The 26,459-nt window shown below is 44.1% G+C and overlaps 1 protein-coding gene across 2 annotated transcripts in view; it reads right to left on the bottom strand.

Annotated features, from left to right (window-relative positions):
- Window positions 1-22,693, bottom strand: part of EFNA2 (ephrin A2) — a 215,378-nt gene extending 192,685 nt beyond the window's left edge. The window contains exons 1-2 of one of the 2 annotated variants that reach the window (XM_089535734.1): window positions 22,614-22,693; window positions 3,972-4,898 (exon numbers count right to left, since the gene is read on the bottom strand). In XM_089535734.1, the coding sequence (XP_089391860.1) occupies window positions 3,972-4,093 (122 nt within the window). In that variant the 5' untranslated portion in view covers window positions 4,094-4,898; window positions 22,614-22,693. Of the gene's footprint in view, window positions 1-3,971; window positions 4,899-5,830; window positions 5,903-22,613 lie in introns of those variants that run through there. The other variant, XM_089535736.1, reaches the window with a different exon arrangement.
- Between the last annotated feature and the right edge of the window lie 3,766 nt (window positions 22,694-26,459).

The following is a 26,459-nucleotide window of genomic DNA, read 5'->3' on the forward strand; positions in this document are numbered from 1 at the left end:
TTAAAAAATCATGGCTTCCGTGTTTCTTCAGTGGCCAGGTTTATCTTAAAGGTACACAACGATGCACAAGAACAATTCCACCGAGGGCAGATGGGTGAGCCATGTCTCCAGATACGTTCTTCATAACGTCAACCTAGTCAGGGTACAGAAATCCAGCTCTCCAGCCAGAGGGAGGCCTACATGGCCCCGTAAACTTCCCTTGCTCTGTCCCACACAGAGATCCCCATTGAAACAAGGTCACCAATTTCCCTTCCAATCTTGGACATTTCATCTCGAGAATGAAGCCCGTTATTCATAATGGCCGGAAATGGTCTGGAGGGGAGAACCAAGGCTTGATTAACAGTCCCCCTCAGAGCTTTCTCACAGCAAGAGAGGGAATGGAGGGGGGACATTATCTTCCGCTGAAACCTAAGTGAATGTGTGCAAGAGAGAGAGAGAATGAGAAAGAAAGAGGTGACTTTTTATGGACATGGCCACTATGCAGGGATTTTTCGCTCACATTTTGTTCTGTTCTGTTGTGAAGGGTGCCTTGCACTCTCAGATGTCACAAAAGTGCACTATTGCATTCACTCACATATAAATTTCTCCACATCGTAACAGTGCGCTATTGTGTTCACATTTAAATTGCTCCCCCTCACAATCATGCACTATTGTGTTCCCATATAAATTCTTCCTCCTCACAACAATGCACTATAGCATTCACATATACATTTATCCTCCCCACAAGAGTGAACTACTGCGTTCACGTATGAATATCTCCCCCCACAACACTATGTGCATTCACACATCACAGTGCACTATTGCGTTCGCATATGAATTTCTTCCCCCACAACAGTGCGTTATTGCATTCACACATAAATTGCTCTCTCACAACAGTGCACTACTGCATTCACATAGGAATTCCTTCCCCCACAACAGTGCACTATTGCGTTCTCATATGAATTTCTTCCCCCACAACAGTGCACTATTGCGTTCACACATAAATTACTCTCTCACAACAGTGCACTATTGCATTCACATAGGAATTTCTTCCCCCACAACAGTGCACTATTGTGTTCACACATAAATTTCTCACCCTCACAACAGTGCACTATTGCATTCGCATATGAATTTCTCTCCCTCTCTGGTCAGAAGCTACAAAGGAGGGTTGGAAAAACTCATTGACCACAATAACGCTACCTTGCAACGACATGTTAAAGACGGCGGGCAAACAGATATTTTGCCTCCACAAATAATTCGACATCCTTCCAAGAGGTTGCCTTACTGAGTGCCGAAACTTTTTTCCGGAAACAGAATACATATGTGTAAATACACAGAGAAAGAGAAAGAATTTGACAGAACGGGTATAATAACTGACCTATTTTTCACACCTTGGGACTATTGATGCCACCCACTCAACCCTCACTTGCCCAGCCTGCGAAAATAAAGCAGCTGAAACACACACCAAGGACATTCCCCAAAATCTGGACTTTAAATGGGGACAGACACACAGATACGTAGCAAATTTTGAAGCTACGCACCATAAACACTGAATTTTTTTTAAAAATGCTAAGAAAGAGGCACAGTGAAATGTATAGAAGTGGGAACCCATGTTTCTACACCTCATTCTTCTTTGATTTGTAATGGTAAGGGCAGACAAGAGACAAAGAATGTTTCCCAGGGATCTTTTTTCTCTCTCCAAAAAAACCCCCCTCTCTTTTGGGGGGGAAACATTTATGGGGAAGTCTGTTACTTTGGACCGGGGTACCATTCATCATGAGCAATCCTGTAGTTGGAGTACTGTCCAACAGCCTGTCTTCAGCTGCTTAATACTTTGGAAAGCTATTACGAACCATTCAAAAAAGAGAAGAAGAAAAAAACATTTTTGGAATCTTTTCATACTGCTGGAGAAAGAAAAAGAAAGAAAGAAAGAAAGAAAGAAAGAAATAACGAAAGAAAGAAAGGGAAGAGAGAGAGCTATATTCTCTGAAGAAGCATGTAGTCTTCAGCTTGGCTACTCCTTCCTTTTGATGTTATATAACTGAGGACTCTTCTCCTGAGGTTCACAGTGGATGGAATTGGCCCAGCGTGAAGAAGCATGGAACAAAACCCAAGGAAACTTGGACTTACCTGAAAGTTACAGCTAGGTTGCAAGTCAGAACATAAGAAACCTTCACCTGACCAGGAAAATATCTATCCACCTATCTATATCTATCATCAAAGAAGAAACACTAACCCACCAACAAACCTCAGTTCGTACTAGGAGACCATCTTTCAGACACCATCGCTAGATTTGGTGACACATCCCACTCTGGCTGCACAGATAGGACTACCCCAGTTTCTGACATAGTAAAACTTACACCATACCACAGCGGCCCACACTTTGCAACCTGAAATGGACGGATTCTCCTAGAGATAGCAATGACCTAGGGACCTCCTAGCAAACCATGAGGGTGTCCACAAATTGGTCTAGCTGCCTGTAGGAAAAAAAAAACCCACATGGGGGTGAGGAAGGTCAACCACTGCCTTCTCCATCCAGAGTGGAGGAGATAGAAAAGCGATGGCGGAGGAAAGAGAAAGAGTCGAGGCAAAGTGGTGTTTTAATTTGACAAGATGCAAGTCCTTAAGTGACGCGTAATTGATTTTACAGTCTGCTGTGCTTTGGAAAATTGTTCGCGTTTTGTTCTCCTTGGCTGCACAGGCTTACAACTTCCTTGAATTGACTTCTAGATGAATGCATTTTATGTCTCTTATCTATCTATCTATCTATCTATCTATCTATCTATCTATCTGCCAGGATGTCTTATACCAGCTCAGAGGCCAGATGTAAAACAGCTGCTCAGAAATATATATATATGGACATACACAGATAGATGGATATAGGCATATACGCACAAACCCACATACACCCACAAACACTGTTTATTCTTTCTCAGCCCTGAACAAACTGTTTTCTATCAGGGTTTTTTCAGGGGAGGTGCAGAATCAGAAGGGGGGTAATAGTTTGCCATTGCAACTTATACAACTTTGCCTTAAATCGACCAACAGATATATGAAATGCAAACAGTACCCACCATCCTCAGCCTGGAAGAAGCAGACTTTTAGACGTCTAATTTAGAGTGGGATGAGAGAAAAGCGGGCTTTTTACAATGTTGGTGTTACTAAGATAAGAGGAATGGCCCCATCCCCTCAAAGTTTGATTGGAAAAACGTGGGAGGCATTTTCTTTCTTTCTTTTAAAAAGAGGCCACATCTGTCTGCTAAACATTTCCAGTCCAGGGTTTTCTGCACAACATTCACTGTAGTATGAGAAGGTACATCTGTGGACTCACGATCTGCTCTCTTGAACAATGCGAAGATCAAGAATAAACAGGCTAAATGCTATTCATGGTAAAGGAAGGTAAAAAGACAGAGAGAGACAAGGCTTAGATAGCATCTGTCTCCTGACTGAAGGACTGAGGTGTTTGATCATCTCTTTTTGTCCCTGAGCCAAACTTGGGTGATCTGGACTTTTCCCCTTTATCTAAATTACTAGCAGGTAACTTTTCTCAAGTCTGTGCCAGATTACCTTGCTGTGGTCCTTCGTTTTTTAAAATATAATATACAGACAGCTACATTTTTTAAACTATATCCTTTCCCCATCACTCTGTTTGCATGGGGACATACATTATGACATTGAAGATGCATGGGGTGGGTGTTTTAAAAATCTGGGAAAATTTTAAAAACCCACACAAAAGACCCACCCTCAAAGAACAGAAGACGAAAAGTCAAAGCTCAGAAAAGTTTGGACTTTCCTCCCAGATTGTCAGACCCTATGGACCCTATGGAAAGAGATACGGAGGACAACGCCTGGGTCTCCTCGCTGGACTCCACAGAGTACAGCCGCACCCACCTAAGGCTCACAGACACGGATGAAACAAGTTTCCAACAGTCCCAAGCTTGGGCCGCGTTGGAGCAAGATGTGCCTTGAAGCTCGGCGCATGTCCACCTTACCTGGGGTTGCTTTTGTTCCAATACACCGCGTAGCGATCCGATATCACTTTGCTGCTGTCGTCCGTCCACACGCAGACCCCGACCAGGGTGACAAGCAAAGCAGCTACCTCCAATTGCGGCATCGTACCAGATTTTTGCCTCCTCGGTCCCCTTCTTTTTGTCTTCTTCGCCCCTTCGCTCTGACAATTTTTAAAATGATGGTGAGCTCTTTGTTATCCTTTGCTCAAGCTTTGCCTTTAGGAACAAAGTAGCCAGTACATTTTTCCCCTTTATGGATGGGATTTTTTTCCTTGCAAAGGTAGCCTGGGGGGGGGGTCATCCAGAGTGGTTCCCCCCCTTACCAACCCACAGTCGTCTGTGGGTTTTTGTTTTTGTCTTTTCTTCCTTCGTGATGCAAACTCAGTGCACCCCCCCAAAAAAATGCACACCCCTAATTCATTCCATTCCACAAAGACCCCATTGCTCAGGCGCTCTTTGGACCGCCTTACAAAACACGGGCCACAAACATCCCAGTTAGTCAAGTCTATCTATTACAAACCAGCCCTTGGATGTGTTTGCAAGAGTGTCCAGGATTTGATGCCACAACCCTCGGGGTGAGTTTGAAGAACCGATGAGCGTGGGGTGTTTTTTCAGTCCATACGTGAACCCGATCTATCCACTTCTTCACCTTTTTCTCCTACTCCTCATAGGCACTGAAGAGAAGTCATCTCCCAAAAAGACCAGGAAAAGAGAAAGGAAAATGTTCAGTCCGAAGGAAGAAAGATAGTCAGGAACCTGGAAAACAGATGCAGCCACTGTAGACAGATTCTGGTCATCTCCAAAGGACTGTCCCAGTATTCCTCTATCCTCACGGTCTTGCAAAGAAAGAGAAATCGACTCAGCCAGCAAAGTTTGGTTTTGTCTTTCTTCTCTGGGTTTCGGTCATGCCTAGGATAGAATTAAAACCGAAGGGGGAAAAATCCATTAAAACAATTCCTGATTTCCACACCAAGAGCAGGTTTTATTTTATCTTATTCACAAGCCTTCTCCAAATTGTGTGCTACAGAGTCCAGGAAGCGAGTTCCCAACCAAGAGATCGGTTTTTGTCCCATTAAAACATAAAATAAAATCTCTCTCCAAAAAGAAACCATTAAGAAAGGCGAGGGAGAGAAACTCCAAGACTCAAAACATACAACTTGATCCCAAGTTTTGTTTCTCAAAAGAAGAGGGGAAAAAGCTGCCTCTCAAGTTATTTCTCTGCTTCTGCTCCTGGTTTGGATACTTTTCCCTTCAAAAATAAAATAAAGGCAAATCAATCAATCAATAAAATAGAAGGTTGAGTTTTAAAATCCAAGATTTTTTTCTTTATATAAAGGGGAAAAAACCTGCTTCTCCTTGCAGCCTGCTCTGATAGATTTTATTAAAAATCACGATAGGTTTCTTGCTTGGAAACCAGACACGAAAAAGCAGCAAAACCCCACTTTTCCCCTCTTTTCTCTCTCCTCGACACCCTCCTCCTTCCCTCTCTTTTGAAAAAATGCAACCCAAGAAGCTCTCTTTGCAAAGAAAGAGGAGTGGAGGAGAAACAGAGCCGATATTCCAAGTGGAAAAAAGAAAAGAAAAGAAAAGAAAGTGGAGGGAGGGGGGGGTAGAAGACGAAAAAAGGGGAGGGAGGGTCTCTAATCCATCCATCTACACACATACACACACAAACCCACAACCCACACACACACACAGCCGAGACCAGATGCCTTCCCCTCTTCCCTCCTCCTCCCTCCTTCTCCACTCCATTTATTTATTTATTACCCTGCTTGCAAACGCATGCATTTCCACAGGGATCCTGCATTTAATTGAAAGCAAAAATAAAACATGCTCCCCACCTTTTAATATAGATATATAGATATATTTCCTTTTATTCCTTTTTTTTTTTGTTCCGGTACAGCAAATTGGGGAGGAAAAAATGGTATTTTTTTTTAAAGGGCAGTCAAAACAAGGGACAAAATTCTCTTCCTTTTATTTTTTCCTTTGCAAAATTCTGTTTGCAAAATTCTGTTTGCAAAATTCTGTTTGCAAACCTCGCTGCTGAGCTCTTTGGAGGGAAGGAAAGGAAGGAAAGGAAGGGGGGGAAGAAATGCTGGTTTTATTCTAATTATTCCTCCTTCTCCTTTCTTTTTCCCCTCCCTCCTTTTTCTCCCCCTCCTTTGAATAGATCTTTTTTCCTTCCCCTTTCCCTTTTTGTCTACTGTTGCAACAGACACATTGTTACCACTTGGTCAATCGCCCCAAAGTAACCGCTTGCTCCTGCCTTCCTCTGCTCCCACCCTCCAAAGCCCACCACCCAAAAAGGGGGTGGGGCTCTCCAAAGCTCCACCCCCTCCACCAGGGTGATTGGCAGGCTGTGCTTAGCCCCGCCTCCCTCATCCAATGGGCGGGGCTTCCTCCCTCTCTTTCCAGATCTATTATTGAGGAGGGAAAGGGGGGCTTGGGGAGGAAGGAAAGGGCCATGCAATGAGGAGAATGCTCTTTCCAAAGGGACTTTTCCTTCCCCAGAAAAAGCAGCCAGGAGTTGAACAAGAATAATATTCCTTAGCCCTTTTCCTGCTATTATTGCAGCCAAGGATTGCATGGTTTTCTCTGTTGCCTCCTTATTTTATCTCAAATTACAGTGGACCCTTGTTATCCGCTGGGGTTTGGTTCCAAGATCCCCCCATGGATAACAAAATCCATGGATGCTCAAGTCCCATTAAATATAATGACAAAGCAAAATGGTGTCCCTTAGGAAAAAATGGGAAATCAAGGTTTGATATTTGAAATTTATGCTCTTTTTGAACATTTTCAAACCATGGATGCTTGAATCCGTGTACTAAAAAGGTCCATGTATAAGAAGGGCTGACTGTACTATCTATTGTTTTATATATATTTTGTAGAATGTATGCCATTGGCAGGTTTCATTTTTAGCGATTTTATTGTCTGTATGGACAGCACTGTGTAAATCTACAGCTCTATATAAATAAAGCATGATAATAATAATAAATCTCCCCACCCCCTTCTTCTAAGATTACACTCATCCTTCCACATTTGCGGCTTTGATTATCCACGGCTTTGCTTAATATGTTCTCTCTAGGAATATCTAGGTCCTCCAGTGCAACTCTATGGTCAACTTTAACTAAAAGTTGCACCGAGAGACCTAGAGATTCCTAGAGAGAATACTCTACTAGGTCTTTGTAGCTCCTCCAACGCAACTCTATGGTCAGTGTCTGCCAGATGTTGTAGAATCATAGAATTGTAGAGCTGGAAGAGACCGCAAGGGCCATCCAGTCCAACCCCATTCTGCCATGCAGGAAATCCAATCAAAGCATCCCCAATAGATGGCCATCTAGCCTCTGCTTAAAGACCTCCAAGGAAGGAGACACCACTACACTTTGAGGGAGTTTGTTCCACTGTCGAACAGCCCTTACTTCCAGGAAGTTCCTCCTAATGTTAAGCTGGAATCTCTTTTCCTGTAGCTTGCATCCATTGCTCCGGTCTACCAGTGGCGACCCTAAAACAAACCTATCTTGGGGTTTTCTTGGCTACTTTCTTCAGAGAGTGTTTGCCTTTGCTTTCCCCTGAGTCTGAGAGAGTGTGCCTCGCCCAAGGTCACCCAGTGGGTTTTATGGCTGCGCTGGGATTCGAACCCTGGCCTCCGGAGTCACTGTCCAACATTCAAACCACTGGGCCACACTGGCTCTCATGTAAATATTTACAAATATGTAAATATGTAAAAGTAAATATAGATGCAGCTGAGATAGAGATAATTCTTTCTCTCTTTTTTCCCTTCCACTTTAGTCAAAGAATCATAGAATCATAGAGTTGGAAGAGATCCCAAGGGCCATCCAGTCCAACCCCATTCTGCCATGCAGGAACTCTCAATCAAAGCATCCCCACTGACAGATGGCCATCTAGCCTCTGCTTAAAGACCTCTAAGGAAGGAGACTCCACCATAATCTCCGAGGAAGGAGTTTGTTCCACTGTCAAACAACCCTTAGTCTCAGGAATTTCCTCCTAATGTTGAGGTGGAATCTCTTTTCCTGCACTTTGCAACCATTGTTCTGTCTCCTATTCTTGGAGCATCAGAAAACAAGCTTGCTCCCTCCTCAACATGACATCCCTTCAAATATTTAAACAGGGCTATCATATCACTTCTTAACCGTCTCTTCTCCAGGCTAAACATACCAAGCTCCCTACATCTCTCCTCATAGGACAAGGGTTTCCAGGCCCTTCACCATTTTAGTTGCCCTCCTTTGCACATGCTCCAGTTTCTCCACATTCTTTTTGAATTGTGGCGCCCAGAACTGGACACAATATTCCAGGTGGGGCCTGTCCAAAACAGAATAGAGTGGCACTATTACTTCCCTGGATCTAGACACCATACTTCTATTGATGCAGCCTAAAATCACATTGGCCTTGTTAGCTTCTGCACTGCACTGTTGAGTCATGTTCAACTTGTGGTCTATATGTATAAATCTCGTTCAGCTAGGTGTCCCCCATCCTATATCTGTGCATTTCATTTTTCTGCCCTAAGTCCAGTAAGATTCTTTAAAGGAGAGCCAGTGTGGCATAGTGGCTTGAGCGTTGGACTACAACTCTGGAGACCAGGGTTCAATTCCCAGCTCAACAATGGAAACTCACCTTGGCCAAGTCACACTCTCTCAGACTCACAGGAAGGCAAACGTCTCTGAACAAATCTTGCCAAGAAAATCCAGGATCACCGTAAGTCGGAAACGGCTGGAAGAGACATAACAATATTCTTACCCTTTTGTTCAGCCCAGAAAAAAAGGAAAAACTAATAACAGTCCTCTTGTCTTATCATGCATACACTCTAAAACATATGACATAAAAGAAATTAGGTTTTGAAGGAAGGAGGAAAGACCCAGATTCATGCAACTAATTCCCCGTAATAAAGCCCTTGCAGATGTTCCTTCTGTCATGACAAACCAAGAGTGAGGAGCAAGATGGCCTTCCCTTTCTGAGGTATCTACAAAGACACTTTTACAAGTTTTTCCTGATCCACTCAGAAGTCATAGCTGCTCACGTCGTTTCCCTGCCTCCTGGTTTGGAGAGGAGAGCCAGCAGCTGAGATAAACAGAAGAATTATAGCAAATGTGTGGAGCCATGTGCCTTCAAGTCCTTTATGACGTTTGGCAACCCTAAAGCGAACCTAGCGTGGGATTTTCTTGGCGAGATTTGTTCCGAAGTTTCTCATTGCCATCCTCTGAGGCTGAGAGAGTGTGACTTGCCCAAAGTCACCCAGTGGGTTTCAGGGCCAAGCTGGGAGTCAAACCCTGTTCGCCAGAGTCATAGTCCAACACTCAAACCACACTATGCCACATTGACTCCCATTACAGCAAGCCTCCTTGACAAGTCAGGCTGCGAAAGAGACGGGATTAAAGGCTCTGCTAAAGCCTTCTTTCCTGCTGATACTTCATGAGAGGGAAGTTAAGGAGCCCTTCAGCTCTACCAAAACATTGTCCAGAGAAGGAACTTCACAGCCCTTTGGCACTCCCCAAGCTTCCTTTCCAAAGCCATGTTCACCAGTGAAGAGAAGGGACGGATGAGCCTTTGGCACTACAAATCCTGCCTCCTTGTTGGTGCAACAGGAGAGGACCCTTTGGCACTGCCAAACCCTCCTTGCCTTTTCCGTTGCAGAGGATGAGGGATAACAGAACCCTTTGCTGCCATCAAAGCCTCCTTCCCTGTTGATGCTGCAGGAGAGGGATACTTCCAACCAGATCTAACCAGCACCGAATATAGTGGGACTATGACTTCCCTTGGAGCCAATGTAGCATCATGGTTTGTGCGCTGGATGGCGACTCTGGAGACTGGGGTTGAATTCCTGCTTAGCCATGGAAACCTCCTGGGTGACATTGAGCAAGTCACATTCTCTGAGCCTCAGAGGAAGGCAAAGACAAACCCTCTCTGAAGAAATCTTTCCAAGAAAAGCCCATGATAGGATTGTCCTCTTAAGTCAGAAAGGCACAAAACTGATCAAGGGAAGTCATAGTCCCATTTTATCCTGCTTTGGTCAGGCCTGGAATACTGCATCCAGATCTGGGCACCACAATTCAAGGAGGATGTTGACAAAATAGAATGTGTCCAGAGGATGACTAAAATGGTGAAAAGTCTGAAAACTAACAAGTCATATGAGGAGTGACTGAAATGTTTAGCCTGGAGAAGAGAAGGTTTAACAGTTATGACAGCCCTGTTAAATATCTGAAGGGATGTCCTACTGAGGATGGAGTAAGCTTGTTTTCTGCAGCTCCCGAGAATAGGACCCGGAGCAATGGATTCAACTACAGGAAAAGAGAGTCCACCTAAACATTAGGAAGAACTTTTAAGAGCTGTCTGACAGTGAAAGACACTGCATTGGAGGGTTGTGGGGTCTCCTTCTTTGAAGGTTTTTAAACAGAAGCTGGATGGCTATCTGTCACAGGGAGTGCTTTGATGGTGTCTTTCTGTATGGCAGAATGGGGTTGAACTGGATGGCCCTTGAGATCTCTTCCCACTCTATGATTCTAACAACATGACTTTGAAATTATGGTTCTATTGACGCTGTACACCATCCAGAGAAGGGGCTAAAGAGCCCTTTCACTGGGCCAAAACAGCTCTTGTGGCTTCAATTGCAGAGAGAGGGAATTAAGGAGCCCTTGGCCACTGCCAGAGAGCCTCCCTTGGTGTTCACTATCCAGGAGAGGGAACTAAATAGTCCTTTGGCTCCATCACAACTCCCTTTCTATTCATGCTGGAGAGAAAGGCCTTAAGAGCTCCCCTTTGGCACTGCCAACCTCTCCGTTTCCATCATGCACCAGGAAGGGGGGGGGGGTTCTAATGAGCCCTTTGCCACCACAAATCTCCTAAATGCCAAGGGATCTTCAGCACTGGTTCAGGCCAAAAGACATTCCTTGCTTTTTAAAAAGAAAAAAAATTGCTACATGAGGTTATAAATGCAGGAAAAGGAGGGGAAACTATGAAGATGACAGAGAGCAGGAGCAAAGTGACAAATGGATAGCATTTACAAATATAGATAAGAAGATGTGAAGGATGGAAGGAGTTTATTACATGAAGGCCGAGGAGAAAGATGGAGAAATTATCCAGAGACACAAGAATATTCCTGTCTGTATATATATTTATGACACGGCGTGTGTGTCAGTATGTGGTGGTGGGGGTTGTGCAAGTGAGTTAAGGCGTGTGAGAAAATGTATGGCACTAATTATGCAATAATCATATGCATTTATACAGCTCTTTTTATCCCTCGGTTGCAGGTTATTCAATAATTAATCGCCCCTTTCTGCATTCGCATGCACCACCTTCCGTCAACAGCTCTTCCTCGGAGGTGGCGCCGGAACGTCCTCTCTTGCCAAGGGCAGGGCTGGTGGGAAGGAAAAACCCACAGACCTGCCTCGGAGGCTCTGGACTCTGGCTACGATGGCGTCACTGACCTATCGGACTTGGGAGAGCTGGGCCAAAATGAACACAATTAATTTCCACAGGGATACATGTAAGGTGCTACATCTAGGCAGGAAAAACGAAACGTTCCTCTCTACAATGGGTGACACCTGGATTGAAAGCAATACAAGCACAAAGGCTCTTGGGATGTCGCTGTCGTTGTGTGTCTTCAAGTCACTTCTGACTCATGGTGACCCTACGGTGAACCTATCACAGGGTTTGCTTGGCAAGATTGCTGAATGGGGATAGAAACTTTGGTCTCTCAGTGTCCTTAGTCCAACATTCAAACCGCTGGCTTGCCCTCAGTTTACACTATTATAAATGTATCAGGTTATAATTGACAATAAAGTAAAAGCAAGGGAGAGCCAGCATGATGCAGTGGTTTGAGCACAGGACTATGGAAACCAGGCTCAGTCATGAAAACGCACTGGGTGACTTTGGGCAAGTCACACTCTCTCAGCCTCAGAGGAAGGTAATGGCAACCCTCTGAAGAAACATGCTAAGAAAACCCCAAGAAAGGGTCATCTTAGAGTCGCCATAAGTTGGAAACAACTTAAAGGCACACAACAGCAACAACAACAAAGACGACTGTGCAGCCTTCTAGATATGGCTGGACACCAGTTCCCATCAGTTACAGCCAGCCTGGGTCATGATGAGAAATGATGCGGAACATGGTTCATCATGGTCCACAAGTTTCCTGTTTGTTTAATAAACTTCTGTAGATGTCTCTTTCACACCATCCAGATTCAGCACCTTGATACTCCCTGGTCTCCCAGAGTTGTGGTCCAAGACTCAAACCACTCATTAGCTCTTATCTTAGTAGCCTACAAGTTAACCATGAATGAATAGTGTAATGCAGCAGCCAAAAAAAACAGTGCAATTCTAGGCTGCATCAACAAAAATGTAGCATCAAGACTGAGCAAAGTCATAGTGCCTCTCTATTTAGCTTAGGTCGCACCTCCCCAGGTATCCTATGTCCAGGTGTTGGCACCACAATTCAAGAAGGGTGTTGACAAGTTGGAATGTATTCAGATGAGTGCGACCACGATGATCAAAAGTCTAGAAACCAAGCCCTGCAAGGAACGACTTAGGCTTCCTGAATACATTCCAGCTGGTCAACATCCTTCTTGAACTGTTTAGCTTGAAGAAGAAAAGATGGAAGAAGGATATGATACCCACATTTAAACACCTGAAGGGAAGTCATATGTCATAGATTTTGAACTGTCATACAGGTTTTTAAACAGAGGCTGGATGGCCCATCTTTTGGGAATGCTTTGATTGTGTCTTCCTAGATGGCGGGGGGTTGAACTGGACGGCCCTTGAGGTCTCTTCCAATTCTATGATTCTAGAAGATACAGCAAGCTTGTTTGCTGCTGCTCCAGAGACTAGAACACAAACCAACGGATTCAAATGACAAGAAAAGAGATTCTACCTAAACATTAGAAAAATAAATCATGACTTTAAGAACTCTTGACAAAGGGATGGACTGCCTCAGATAGTGGTGGACTCTCCTCCTTTGCCGGTTTTTAAACAGAGATTGGATGGCCATTTTTGGGGCATGCTATAACTGTGTCTCAGCAGGGATGCAGTGGCTTAGTGGTTAAGATGCCAATTCTGGTGATAAGAAGATCAGGAGGTTAGCAGTTCGAGGCCCGGGTGCCACATGGGGGTTGAGCTCCTGTCACTAGTCCCAGCTTCTGCCAACCTAGCAGTTCGAAAGCATGCAAATGCAAATAGATAGATAGGTACCACTTCTCAGTGGGAAGGTAACAGCGTTCAGTGCAGTCATGCTGGCCACATGAGCACCAAAGCAGTCCTTGGACAACACTGGCTCTTCGGCTTAGTAATGGAGATGCGCACCGGCCCCTACAGTTGGTTATGACTAGACATTCAGGTCAAGGGACTCCCTTTACCTTTAAAATTGTGTCTTACTGCATGGCATGGAGTTCAACTAAATAGCCCTTGTGGTCCCTTCCAACGTTATGGTTCTAGGCCTGAAAGAAGAACTGAGGCCTCTCCTATGCACCATATGTATGCACAGCACACCAATATCTTCACCTTCTGGACCAATTCTGTCCTAAGGCAAATTGCAGCAGTAGTGTGTGCCTTTGCATCTCCTAAGCCAACCTGTCTGGCTTCAGGGATGGTGGTGGATGGTTTCCCATCCCCAAAATAAAGGATTCAACCATCAGTTGGTGGCAGCCCAGCTGTGGAATGCCCTCCCTTTGGAGGCCTGATTGGCTCCAATACTGGCTTCATTCTGGCATCAAGTTAAAACTTGGCTTCTTATTAAAGTCTTTCAAGCTTAAGGATTTCATCCCAATCTGGCCACGCAACATGGTTTTCCACCACTTTAACTTTTTTAATTGCTTCATGGCTAAGTATTCTTTTAGGGTGTTTACACTCTGAAAAGATATTATGAGCGAGGGCAGGATATACATTAATTCATATTTAATCAAACATTAATAACTCAGTAAGTATAGTGGTAGCCATTAATGGCAAACCTCCTCTGAGCAAATCTTGCCAAGAAAACCCCATGACAGGGTCGCCTTAAGGTTGCCATAAGTCAGAAATGATTTGAAGACATACAACAACAGAAGGGAACAGGGACCCTTTCCCTATCCTTCCATATTATTTTGCCCTTGGTATCAAATTTTCCTGGGGCCAATTCCCTGCCCAACAACACACCACTCCAGATTGCACCTCTTTATGGCAAGCTCAAATACTTTCATTTTCTTCTGCATTGAAGATAGTTATGCACTGCTATAAGATTGCAGGTATGTCTCAGTTAACCAAGAATCACAGTTGGCAAAGAATCTCCTTTTCAAAAAGGCTTTTTGCAGCCATCCTTTTTCTTCTTGTCCTCTGTCCAAATTGAAATTTTTAGCAGCACTGGAGTTGGAAAGATAGTAAAGGAGCACTAGAGAAACACAGGTCTGTGTTTGGCCACCAAAATTGAAGTCATAAGAAAAGTGGAGGGTAGTGAAATAATTTGGAAGTAGAAATAACTCTGGAAGAAGCTTTCAAGTATTCTCTAGAAGACTGAAAATGTTTTGGTTTACTTATGCAAGATAAACCTGGTTGTTTCATTTCACATACACATAGGCCTCTTACAGACTGCCAAAATAAAGCTGCTTCAGGTCTCTTTGGAGGTATGCTATTTAAATGATGCATGCATCCGAAGAATCCGGAAGCTGCACCAAAGCTGCCCTCCAGTGCTTAAGAATGGAGTGTGGCTTTGGCGCAACCTCCGGACTCTTAGGACCCATGCATCATTTAAATAGCATACCTCCAAAGAGACCCGAAGCAGCTTGATTTTGGCAGTCTGTAACAGGCCAAACACATCTTTTTTTGTGTATAGGAACCTCCCGATTCTTTCAAGGTTACTTCTGCCTCTGGGACCATATTTTCTGTTAAAGAAGTCATGCCCAGGAATGCACCTTCCTTGTTAACTGAGATTTACCTGTACATGGTCTTTGCCCCCAAGTCCCCATTTCTCCAGACAGGGATGCCTATTCCTCCTTGCACAGGGACAGATTTTGCATTCAGGATCCAAAGCTGAACCTGGAAGGTTAGTTTGCCACCTCACACACCCCTCCCTCCGCCTTTCATTTGAGAAGACGCTCACGCACCAAACACAGCTAAGGATGGTTGCTCTCAACGCATTCCCTTTGCTCTGCCAATTCCTAATTGTTCCTTGTCAGGTTGTGGGGTTGGAGGGGGGATGTTTTATGAGAGTTTATATTTTTGTGTGTGTGTCAGATGTTTTTGTAATCTGCATTGTCACCTTGCAACACAAAGTCGTTTTGCGTACATCAGTGCAACATAAATGAAACACAGATTGCTGTCATATACTTAGCTAGTTCTCCCCCCCTTATTTCCCCTTTTCTTGAAGACTATACTGTCAGCCTTATTCATCCACAGATTCTAGCATCTATGGTTTGAAAATATTTTTTAAAATATATACATTCCTAGTAGCAAACCTTTGTATAAGAAACCCCACCTTACAACCCCATTGTATTTAATGGAAAGTGAGCATCCATGGATGTTGGTATCCACAGGGGTCCTGGAACCAAATCCCAGCGGATACCAAGGGACCACTGTATTTTGTTTTATAGTTTGTCTCATCTCCTGCACCTGGCCTAAGAGGAGTAGGAGGATTTAGTAGTAGTAGTAATAGCGGGAATAAATGGGGAGTGTATAGGAGAAAGAGAATAGGGTCTGTGTGTGAGAAAGAGTATAGTGAGTTTTCTCCCTCCTTCTCTTTCTCCCTCTCTGCTTCTCCTCTTCACCCCATCTTTCCCCACCACCACCACCATCTCTCTCTCTGTCATTCACATATATAAACTTCTTCGTCTGTGCCACTTTGTTTTTTTAATTTTTTCTATTTATTTCTCTCTCTTCCCTCTCTTTATCTCTCTGCCACTCCTCTTTATTTTTCTCTGTATCAGGATGGCAATGGCAAAGCCCCTCGGAAGAAACTTGCCAAGAAAACCTTGTGACAGGTTCGCCACCTTAGGTCACCGTAAGTCGGAAACAAACTGAACGCACACAACAACAACAACAACAACAACAACACAACCCCTCTTCCTCCAAAATTAACTAAATGCAAACTATTTTTTCACTTGGAACCCCATTTGCAGCAACTGAAGATAGCCGATGATGAAGGAGGAAGGTGGGAGGAAGAGAGAGAAACCAGGCCATTCTAAAAGGAGCTGAGAAAGTGTTGCAGCAGAGGATTAACCAGGGCGGTTCCTGTTAAACAGTTGGGAGACATTGGCCGCCTAGAGAACAGATTAAAAGACTTCACTTGCAGAGAGCTTTCAAAATTAAGCCAAGAACTACACTTTGCCTACTCTAGAGTAGACCTTTTAGTGGCGTCTCCAACTCTTGTGTAAAAGGAATCCTAGTAGTCCTAGTAGACTACAAGTTGAGTCAACAGTGTGATGCAGCAGCTATGAAAGTCAATGCGATTCTAGGAAGCATCAATGAAAATATAGTATCTGGACTGAGGAATAGTCCCACTCTATTCTTCTCTGGTCAGATCTTACCTGGAATACTGATTCCAGTCCTTGGCACTACAATTCTAAAAGGATGTTGAAAAGCTGTGGCATGCCAGAGGAGCACAACCAAAATGGCAAAGGGTCTGGAAACCATCAAGCCCTATGAGGGGTGACTTATGGAGCTGAGTATGTTTCGCCTGGAGAAAAGAAGATTAAGAGGTGATATGATATCCCTGTTTAAATACTTGAAGGGGTGTAATACTGAAGATTGAGCAATTTTGTTTTCTGCAGCTTCAGAGACCAATAGGTTCATACTACAGGAAAAGAGATTCCACTTCAACATTAGGCAGAACTTCCTAACAGTGAAAGCTGTTCGACTGTGGAAGACACTGATTCAAAAGGTGGCAGAGTCTCCATCTTTGTAGGTTTTAAAGAGAGGCTGAATGGCCATCTGTGACAAGAGTGCTTTGATGGTGTCTTCTTGCATGGCAGAATGGGGTTGGTCTTGATGGTCCTTGGGGTCTCTTCCAACTCTGTGGATGGTCAAGTGCCATTAAATACAATGGCATAGAAATGGTGCCCCTTATATAAAATGACAAAATCAAGGTCTGTGGATAATTGAAATCTATAGATATGGAGGGCTGACAGTAGGCTGAATAAAAAATGGGAAAATGGCAGAAGGGGAGAGAAACTGAAATGTTTTGAAAGTAGCAGGAAAAGTGGGACAGAAGAGGATTACTGTATATACTCGACTATACATCGACCTCAAGTATAAGTCAAGGGCAAATTTTGGGGACAAAATTATGGACTTTGCTATGACTCAAGGATACGTCAAGGGTAAAATTTAGAAACATAGGCGGGATACAAACCGCCGCTTTGCGGAGCTTTCCCGCCGCCGCCGTTTGCTCCGCGCAGGAGCTGCAGCAGCCAAACCACGCGGCTCCCGCGCGGAGCAAAAAAGAAGATCCATTTCGGAGCTTCTTCTTGCGGCGCACTGATGACATCGCAAAGCGCCGCTGGCGCATTCGCGACATCATAGGCGCCGCGACACGTCTGGACGCTATGCGTCCAGTACGTAAAGATGGCGGCGCCCATGTGGAAGGGGCGCCGCCATCTTGTACGTATAGGATACGTACTAGGGTTAGGGGGGTGCGGAAGCACCGCCCCTTCCTAACCCTAGTACGTATCCTATACGTACTATATGGCGGTTTGTATCCCGCCACATAGAAAAGGATCTAGAGCAGCAGTTCTCAACCTGTGTTTGGAGGTCGAACGACCCTTTCACAGGGGTTGCCTAAAACCATTGGAAAACAGGTATTTTCAATGGTCTTAGGAACCGAGACACCGCTCCTCTATAGTAGGGGGTCACCACAACATGAGGAACTGTATTAAAGGGTCGTGGCATTAGGAAGGTTGAGAACCACTGAGGTTGAAGCAAAGCAAAACAATGTCAGAGAACTTACGAAATTCCAGCAGGCATAACTCTTTGTGCTTATGCTTAAGACTGGATGGATAAATGAGGGAGTAGAGGGGTTGGTGCTTCCACTACAGATTAAAGTCTTGTCTTTCACTTTCCCTCTTTTAAAGGGATACAGTACTTACATGGACCCACGGACAAGTCGATTCAGGGTTTTTTGGGTCAGTTTTTTGACCTAAATTTCTAGACTTATACATGAGTCTATACAGTAATCAGGACCATCTCTGCCAAATTGGGGGAGTCAGAGGGCATGCAGCTCAACTTCATTTTAACAGGATGGGAGAAACTATCCCTAAAATGTCTGCTATCCAACAATTTTATTATTTGTCTAAGGCGGCTCCCATCTGCCAATGGCACGGTCCCTTTCCTGGGCTCTCTAACCACTGGCAGCAGAGACCCTTGGCACATTTGGGGAACGGGCAGCGAGGAAGGCAGGCAGGCACTGATAGAAGGGCAAGGAGGAAAAGGTTGCCACATTTCCAATTCAGGACAGCCCTTTGCTGCTTTTGCGAGGCTGCCTTCCCTGTCTCAAATCTTGCTATGGAAACAAAGTAGGGGAGAGGATAACTCAACACTCTCTCCTTTTCTTTCTCTTGCTCTGGTCTCAACAGACACATCGAGTCAAATTTTGCCTCATCAGCACAACCAAACACATCAAATGCCCGGGAGATTCAATACAAGATTGGGGACAGAGGGCTAGAAAAAGAAAAGCTTGGTGTTTTGGTTTTTTAAAAGCAATTGTGCAAAAATCCTTCTTCTTTCTCTCCCCGCTCTTTTCCTTTTAAATCTTGGTTTGGCCTAAAAAGTTGGGAAAGCTGCAATGGAACGGAGCAGCATGCTCCCCACCCCACAAAGGCAATGTCTCCTTAAATCCCTGTGGGCAAATGTAGGAATGTAAGTGCATCATCATCATCATCATCATCATCATCGTTTCATAGTCTTCTACATTTTATTTACTGGAGTGCTGGGATATCAGTAATTCAGGTTCCATCCAAGAGTCCAGAAATAAGTGGGGAATTGTTGGATATTGTGCAATGATCACAGCAGTGACCATGGCAAATATTATTATTTAGGAAGAACACAGAAGCTAGGAGATGCTGCAGCTGTTTGTTTTTGCCTGAGTTTACTGGAAGGGAAACATTTTTGCTCCTTTCTTTCCTCTCCTGATGAGTTAATTGATTATAAACTTCTGTTCCCTGTTGTTGCATGACTTCAAATCATTTCTGACTTTTGGCGACACTTAAGGGGAACCTATTATGGGGTTTTCTTGGTATGTTTACACACAGCGGGTTTGCCATTGCCACCCTCTGAGACTAAGAGTGTGTGACTTGTCCAATGACTGAGCCAGGATTTGAACCCATCTCCAACACTTAAAACCATTACCCATCACCGTCCTTTTGAATATAAACTACTTTTGTACTTTGAACGCAGTTTGGAGCAACTGAAGTAAGCTGAGGACGAAGGGGGAAAGGGAGAGGAGGAGGGATAAACTGGGACATCTTAAAAGCAGATGAAAAAGCAGGCCAGCAGAGGATTAATTGGGCCTATCCGTGACAAATTGGGTATGGGATGCAACATCAAAGTTATTTCTTCCTTGTTTGTTTACCTGAGTAGCAATACCAAAACAGGAACAAGCAAGGTACATATAGTAGTGTGACTCAGTAATCCTGGGTGGAAGTAATGCAGGAATACTCCCAGTGTAGGGGATGAAAAAGTTTATTTGCAAACAAAGAGAACCAATGATGGATTTTCTTGCTAGACACCTCCCTGGATAGATATACCAAGGCCGCATTCCCACTTACAAATAAATCGCTTTGCGAACCGAATCCATGGATCGGTTTGGCAGTGGAGCATGCTTCACACTACATTTGCTCCGATCGCTTTTTCTTGCTGCAAAACAAAATAAAATAACCCACTTGTGGTTCACATTTACAAATGAATCGATTCAAAATGGACCCGTTCCAGCCGGCCAAAGGGCAAATTTAAATCGATTCCGATCCACATCTGGTTCACATTGGCGAGGAATCCATTTATCCCAAAAGACGCGGAAAATATCAGCATCAAAAAGACACGGTTAAATGGATCTAACGCATGGCCCCCTTCTCCGAATCACTTCAGCAATTCGGTTCAAGTGCGAACCAGGGTCATTTAAACCAGTTCAAAGCGATTTGCGGTACAGTTTAAAAAGCAGTGGGAATGAGGCCCAAGTTAGTTTGTTAAGATTCTCTTAACACAGTGGAAGCCTCCCTGCTATGAGTCTTCTTTCACTCCCCATTTTTAGTTTTGGAAGGCAACAGAGGGTCATTCTTTTCAACACTACTTTTCTCTTCCCTCTTTCTCTGTCCCCCTCTTCTTTCTTTGTAACAATGCCCCAACTCCTCCAACATACACACGGCACACCTGAACTATTCCAGATTCCAACATTTCCAGTCCCTTCCACTCCCAAAGGAGAGGAGGAATTCTGGATGGATCGCCAGGAGTGATAATTTACACCTTTTTTCTGTTCTGGCTTCAATCAATCTGGCCTTACACATAGGCACTCTAACAGGTTTTCTTTAAACAAGAAAGGAAATGCAGAGAGCACTTACTTTAAAAAAAAAATAATAACGAGGTGAGAAATTTGTTAAAACAGAATAGGCAGTTTTCTCCTCCACGCAAACAATGAGTAGGGAGGGAGTTTCGAAGGGTTGAGAGAAACCAGAACATACAAACATCCATTTTTGGACCATGCCTCCCAGAGTTGCCCAGCTCACTGGGAGAGTCTGGGAACGGTAATCTAAAAAGGTGACTTTTACAAGTTCTGAAAACACATGCAAGGTTTGGAGTGTCAAGGGTTCCTTCATTGCAACAGGTTCTTTACTCATGCAAGATTTTTTCAATGACACAGAATTCTTCGTCAGAGCACTAAGTGGGAAGAGGTAGCGAATGGTTAGGTTTTGAGAGACAAAGGATTCTGCATCAGAGTGGCTTCTTTCTTTACCCACTCAAGATGTGGAGTCTCCTTCCTTGGAGGTCTTTAAGCAGAGGCTGGATGGTCATCTGTCGGGGATGCTTTGATTTAGATTTCCTGCATGGCAGGGGGTTGGACTAGATGGCCCTTGCGGTCTCTTCCAACTCTATGATTCTAAGATTTTGAGTGACACAGAATTTTTCAACCAAGGACCAAGTATTAAGAACCAGAAAGTGTTCCTTCAGAAAACAGATTCTACCTCAACATTAAGAACTTCCTGGCAGCAAGAGCTGTTTGACAGTGGAAGAGGGAGTGATGGAGTCTCTTTCTTTGGAGATTTTTAAACAGAGGCTGGACAGCTATCTTTTGGGTGGGCATGGATGGTGTATTCCTGCATGGCAGAGGGCTGGACCCTTGGGGTCTCTTCCAGCTCTATGGCCTGTTACAGACAGCCAAAATAAAGCTGCTTCGAGTCACAGTGGAGGTATGGTGTTTCAATGATGCATGTGTCCTAAGAGTCCAGAAGTCGCACCAAAGCCACGCTCCATCCCTAAGGACTGGAGCGTGGCTTTGGTGTGGCTTCTGGACTCTTAGGACGCATGCATCATTGAAACACCATACCTCCACTGTGACTCGAAGCAGCTTTATTTTGGCTGTCTGTATCTGCTCTGTACAATACTTTCTTTTATACGGAGGCAAAAAAAAAATAGCATCCATGGTCAATGTGCCATGAAAGGAAGAACAATGGTTGTCGCAGCCAGTGCCTTTGATTCCTTCTTGTACATCTGGAGGTCTGAGCTCCGGACAGCAATGGCAGCCTCTAGGCTGCAATACCAACCTACCCATGCAACACCTGACTGTGCGAAGATCATTCATTAGCCACAAGAATCTATAAAGCCCAACTTCAAGGCGTCCTTCCTAACTGGAGCAACTCATTTGTAGCACAAGGATATCCATTAAACTTCTGTTCCCCAGTCCCTGTCTTGTATCTCACTACCACTAAGTATGGGAGTGATTGCAAAAGGGACAGAGTAGTGTAGTAGCAGTTGGAGGGTTGCGATGGTTCAGTTGCCCCCCCCCCCCCAAAAAAAAGACATAGTCCAATACTCGAAACCACTACCCTATGTTGGCTCTATGAGGAACTATTACTTCATTTTACTTGGAAATGATGCTTCTATTAACGCAGGCTAGAATAGCAGACACCTTCTTTGCTATAGGACCACTCAGTGTCTCATGTTCAACTTATGATCTACCACAGTGGTTCCCAAACTTTGGTCATTCAGGTGTTTTGAACTTCAACCCCCAGAATTCCTGATTGTTGGCCAAACTGGCTAAGGCTTCTGGGAGCTGACATTCAAAACAACTGGAGAACTAAAGTTTGGGAATCACTGATGTACCATAACCCCAAGGTCCTTTCACATGTACAGTGAGCCCTTGGTATCCTCTGGGGTACTCCTGTGGATACCAAAATCGGTGGATGCTCAAGTCTCATTAGATACAATGGAACAGTAAAATGTTGTTCCTTATAGAAAATGGCAAAATCAAAGTTTGCTTTTGGGAATTTATAGATTTTTAAAAAAAATTCAAACCATGATTGCTTGAATCCGTGGATAAAAAATCCATGGGTACAAAGGGTTTACTATATAATATACTAACAGGATTCTGGTCTAAATGTCCTTTGGCTATTAATTAATACCTTAGTTTTAATTTAGCCTCCCAAGTAACACTGGGATCCTCATTTCTCCTACCTGGTAAAGAACTCTGTGTAACTCAAAACCTTGCCACTTGCAGCAAACCTCTCCAGCGTTCCTGTTCCAGCAAGGAGTGTTCCATAGATCTAAAATGAGGAAAACAAGGGAGAAGGTGGAATTGTACCAAGAAAATGCCTTGTTTGCTAATAGGTTGGACAGCTTTCATTTTACAAAGCAAAGGTTGAAAAAAAAAATCAGTGGAAGAAAGAAGTGCTTAATAAAAAACCTAGACGTCCTCTTGAGAGGTGTTTGTATGTGTTCCTTTGTAAAGTTTTCTACGTTCACATAAAAGTGCATGGCAGATTTTTTTAAAAAGAAGAGAGATTGGCAGTTACAGCTTCCAAGAAGTGATACTCCGAGAGATCATGGCGGGTCGCAGGAGGTCAAGAATGAAGAACTTGTGGTCAAAGTTTGCACCAGGAGAGAAAAGAGTGGATTGGCAGGAGGTGGTGTAGGTCAAGGCTGGGGGGCACATGCTGCAAAGCGCCTTGTGTGGGACCCACATCGGAGGGAAAGCGATGGGGGGGTGCTCCGAATGTCAGGAATGAACGGAAGCAGCAGCCCCATGGAGAGATGGAGGAAGGCAAAAGCGAAGTGCAGGACAGGCTGGTGGTGAATATCTACAGGAACATAGAGGAAGGATGTAACATTCAAGAAATAACGCATTGCTTAAGGTCAATTCTGTTTTTGCAATAGCTAAGGAAGAGCTAGAGACTCAGCATGGTGTAGTCGATCCAATTAAAACATTAAAGATGTGGATTTAAAGCAATTAAAAACAAAGAGTGCCAGTGACGTTGTAGAGCTTTGAGCATTGGACTCTAGAGGCCAGGGTTCAAATCGCCGCTCGGCCACAAAAAAACACCAAATGACCTTAGGCAAGTCACACTCTCTCTGCCTCAGAGGAAAGCAAAGGCAAACCGCCTCTGAACAAATCTTGCTGAGAAAAGCCCATCATCGTAAGTCGGAAATAAGTTGGAAGGCACACAAGAAGAAAGGAAAGGTTGTGAAGAGAAAATAGTTCTATTGTTCAGAGATGGAAGAAGGCAAAACCTTAGACACAGAATTAGGGGAGAGGGGTGTACCCAAGAGGGCAGTCAAAATGGCCTACATTTTGCAGTGGCCTATATTAACCCCCATAAAAATTCTGTCCCCCAATTAAACTGACCTTCAGTTGAGCATCTAGGAAGTCAAAGGACCAGGCAAGGTACCAAAGAGTGCTTTAACTGTGTATTCCTGCATAGCAGGGGGTTGGACTAGGTGGCCCTTGGAGATCTCTTCCAACCTTATGATTCAATTAAAGTCCTGCCTAGGCCAGCATTCTTTCATCCTGCTCTAATTGTGCAAAAGTAGCAAGCGGGGAGGAATGGCTAGAAGGGGGACCTTAGGGATTTTCTTATGACTTTGCGGACAGGGTGGGAATCGTGCAATGCTCCAGTTGCCCTAGCAGCATAGACAATGTTAAGGAATGCTGGGATTCACAGTTCAGCATCACTGGGAGGCACATGATTCCTCACCTGTTCTGGATATTGGCCTAAACTTTCTATAGTCCCCAATTAGGCAAGACTCATTTAATTAATAGGATTTTAGTGCTGATTTACCAAGTAACCATTGATTCAATGGGTTTCCTCTAGTTGGGCGAAACATAGGTCACAAGCCACAAGGAATACCAGCCGGCTTTGCATAGTGGTTTGAGTGTTGGACAACTCTGGAGACCAGGGTTCGATTCCTGGCTTGGCTATGAAACCATAGGGCTAATAAACACTTGTATTTATAGTTTTTTGTGGGTTTTGGGGGCTCTGTGTCCATGCTCTAGAAGAGATTATTCCTGACGTTTCACCAGCATCAGTGGCTGGCATCTTCTCTGATGGCAAAACATCAGGAACTAACTCTTCTAGAACATGGCCACAGAGCCACAAAAACTATGGATGCTGGCCATGAAAGCCTTCGACTTCACACTTGTATTTATTTTTGTTATTACAATAGTCAAGATACAGAATTATATTTGGGGGGGAAGCAACAGAATATTACCTGCCATAGATCCTAATCTTGCAGAAAGGATGAAGAAGAATCACACAAATATGTAACCTTTGAGATGCAACTAATTGCAGCTTAACACACAAAATAGCATCCCTGACCAAGCTAAACCTCTTCTTGCTCAGTCTGAGCTGCTTGAGCCTTCTTTTATACTTCCCTTTAGCTCCGCCTCTCTTCCTCCTGACCAATGAGGGAGCTGGGGTGGTGCTTCCTATCTAGCCTAATTTTCCAGATTGTGCTGCCCCCTGGTGGCAGAATGGTGCCAATGCCTGTCCAAAAATGCAAGTGTCCAAACCAAAGTGATTTAGAAATGAGGACTAGAAGCTTGAATTATGCATCAAGGATGGGCTCTGCAATGGGAGAAAGACAAAAGAAGGGAGGAAGACAAAAGGACTTGCCTTTCAAAGAAGAGGTGCCCAGCCATCAATAAATCCGGCCCAGAGTGGAGATTTTATTAGCATTTCACCATGATTAGTCCTGGAAGGAGAGACCTAATTAATTTTAGCAACAGGAGAGAATTAAAAGACCTTTACGGAAAAATAAAAGCTGCTTCGATGGACGTCTGTTGGATCATCAAAATCATCCTTGTCAGAAGCATCCCTAAAGCTTTTACAAAAACTCATGGGGTCACAGCAGGCCGAAACCCCTATCCAAGGTAACATGCAGCAAATGCCAGGGCCCTGGGCAATAGACGTGGCATTTTAAGAAAGCAAAAGAACAAACTCAGAGGGATTTCAAGTTGCCAACCTTTTCTAGGCTCTGCTCTTCTGCTCTTTTTGAGCAACTCAAACACATGAATCGGCCCTCGGGAGCTAAAACACAGATTTTCGCACTCTGATGCTCTGCTTGTTTAATACCAGTGCTAATAACAATACTAATAATACAAGGGCCCACCACATTCATGGGCGAAGGACCCCCATGAATGTGTAAAAAAACAGCAAATAAAAAAACACTGTTCTTTTTACCCGAGATAACATTTCTCTAAGAATCCCCAGGTCCTCCGGTGCAACTTTATGGTCAACATCTGCCAGAAGTTGATCAGAGAATCATCCTGGAGGACCTATAAATGCCTAGAGAAGTGTTCTCCAGCACAACTCTGTGGTCAACCTCTGGCAGAGATGCGCTGCAGGACCTGGAGATTCCTAGAGAGATGTTCTCCCAGGTAAAAATAGTGGTTTCTTATTTGCAGTTTTTCCACATTCACGGGGGGGTCCTTCTCCCCTATCGCCAGCGAATGTGGAGGAACCACTGTAGAAAGTAGAAGGCAGTGGAAAGAGAGGAAGACCACAAGCCAGAAGGATGGTCACAATCACAAGTCTGAACCTGCAGCTCCTGAGCAGAGCGGCTGAGGATAGGCGTTCTTAGAGATGTCTCGTCCATAGGATTGCCATGAATCAAGGTTGACTCAAAGGCAGTAAACAACAACTACTACTAAGACACACACACACCATATCGAAGACGAAGGCGTTCATGGTTGGCATGCATAGTTTTTTGTGGGTTTTTCGGGCTATGTGGCCATGCTCTAGAAGAGTTTATTCCTGACGTTTCACCAGCATCTGTGGCTGGCATCTTCATCTTCTCTGTAGATGCCAGCCACAGATGCTGGCGAAACGTCAGGAATAAACTCTTCTAGAGCATGGCCACATAGCCCGAAAAACCCACAAAAAAAAACTACACACATCCTTTTCCCTTTCAAACAAACAACAATTGGCACTGCAAACTGTATCTGGAAACCAACTCGAAGCCAGGGAAATTGTCCGAAAACTACGGTAATCATACTTACGTAGTGCAGACTCCTCACTAAAGTCT

This window comes from Sceloporus occidentalis, unplaced genomic scaffold, assembly GCF_023333645.1.
Source record: "Sceloporus occidentalis isolate IW3139 unplaced genomic scaffold, rSceOcc1.0.p SCAF_8, whole genome shotgun sequence".
Lineage (NCBI taxonomy): Eukaryota > Metazoa > Chordata > Lepidosauria > Squamata > Phrynosomatidae > Sceloporus > Sceloporus occidentalis.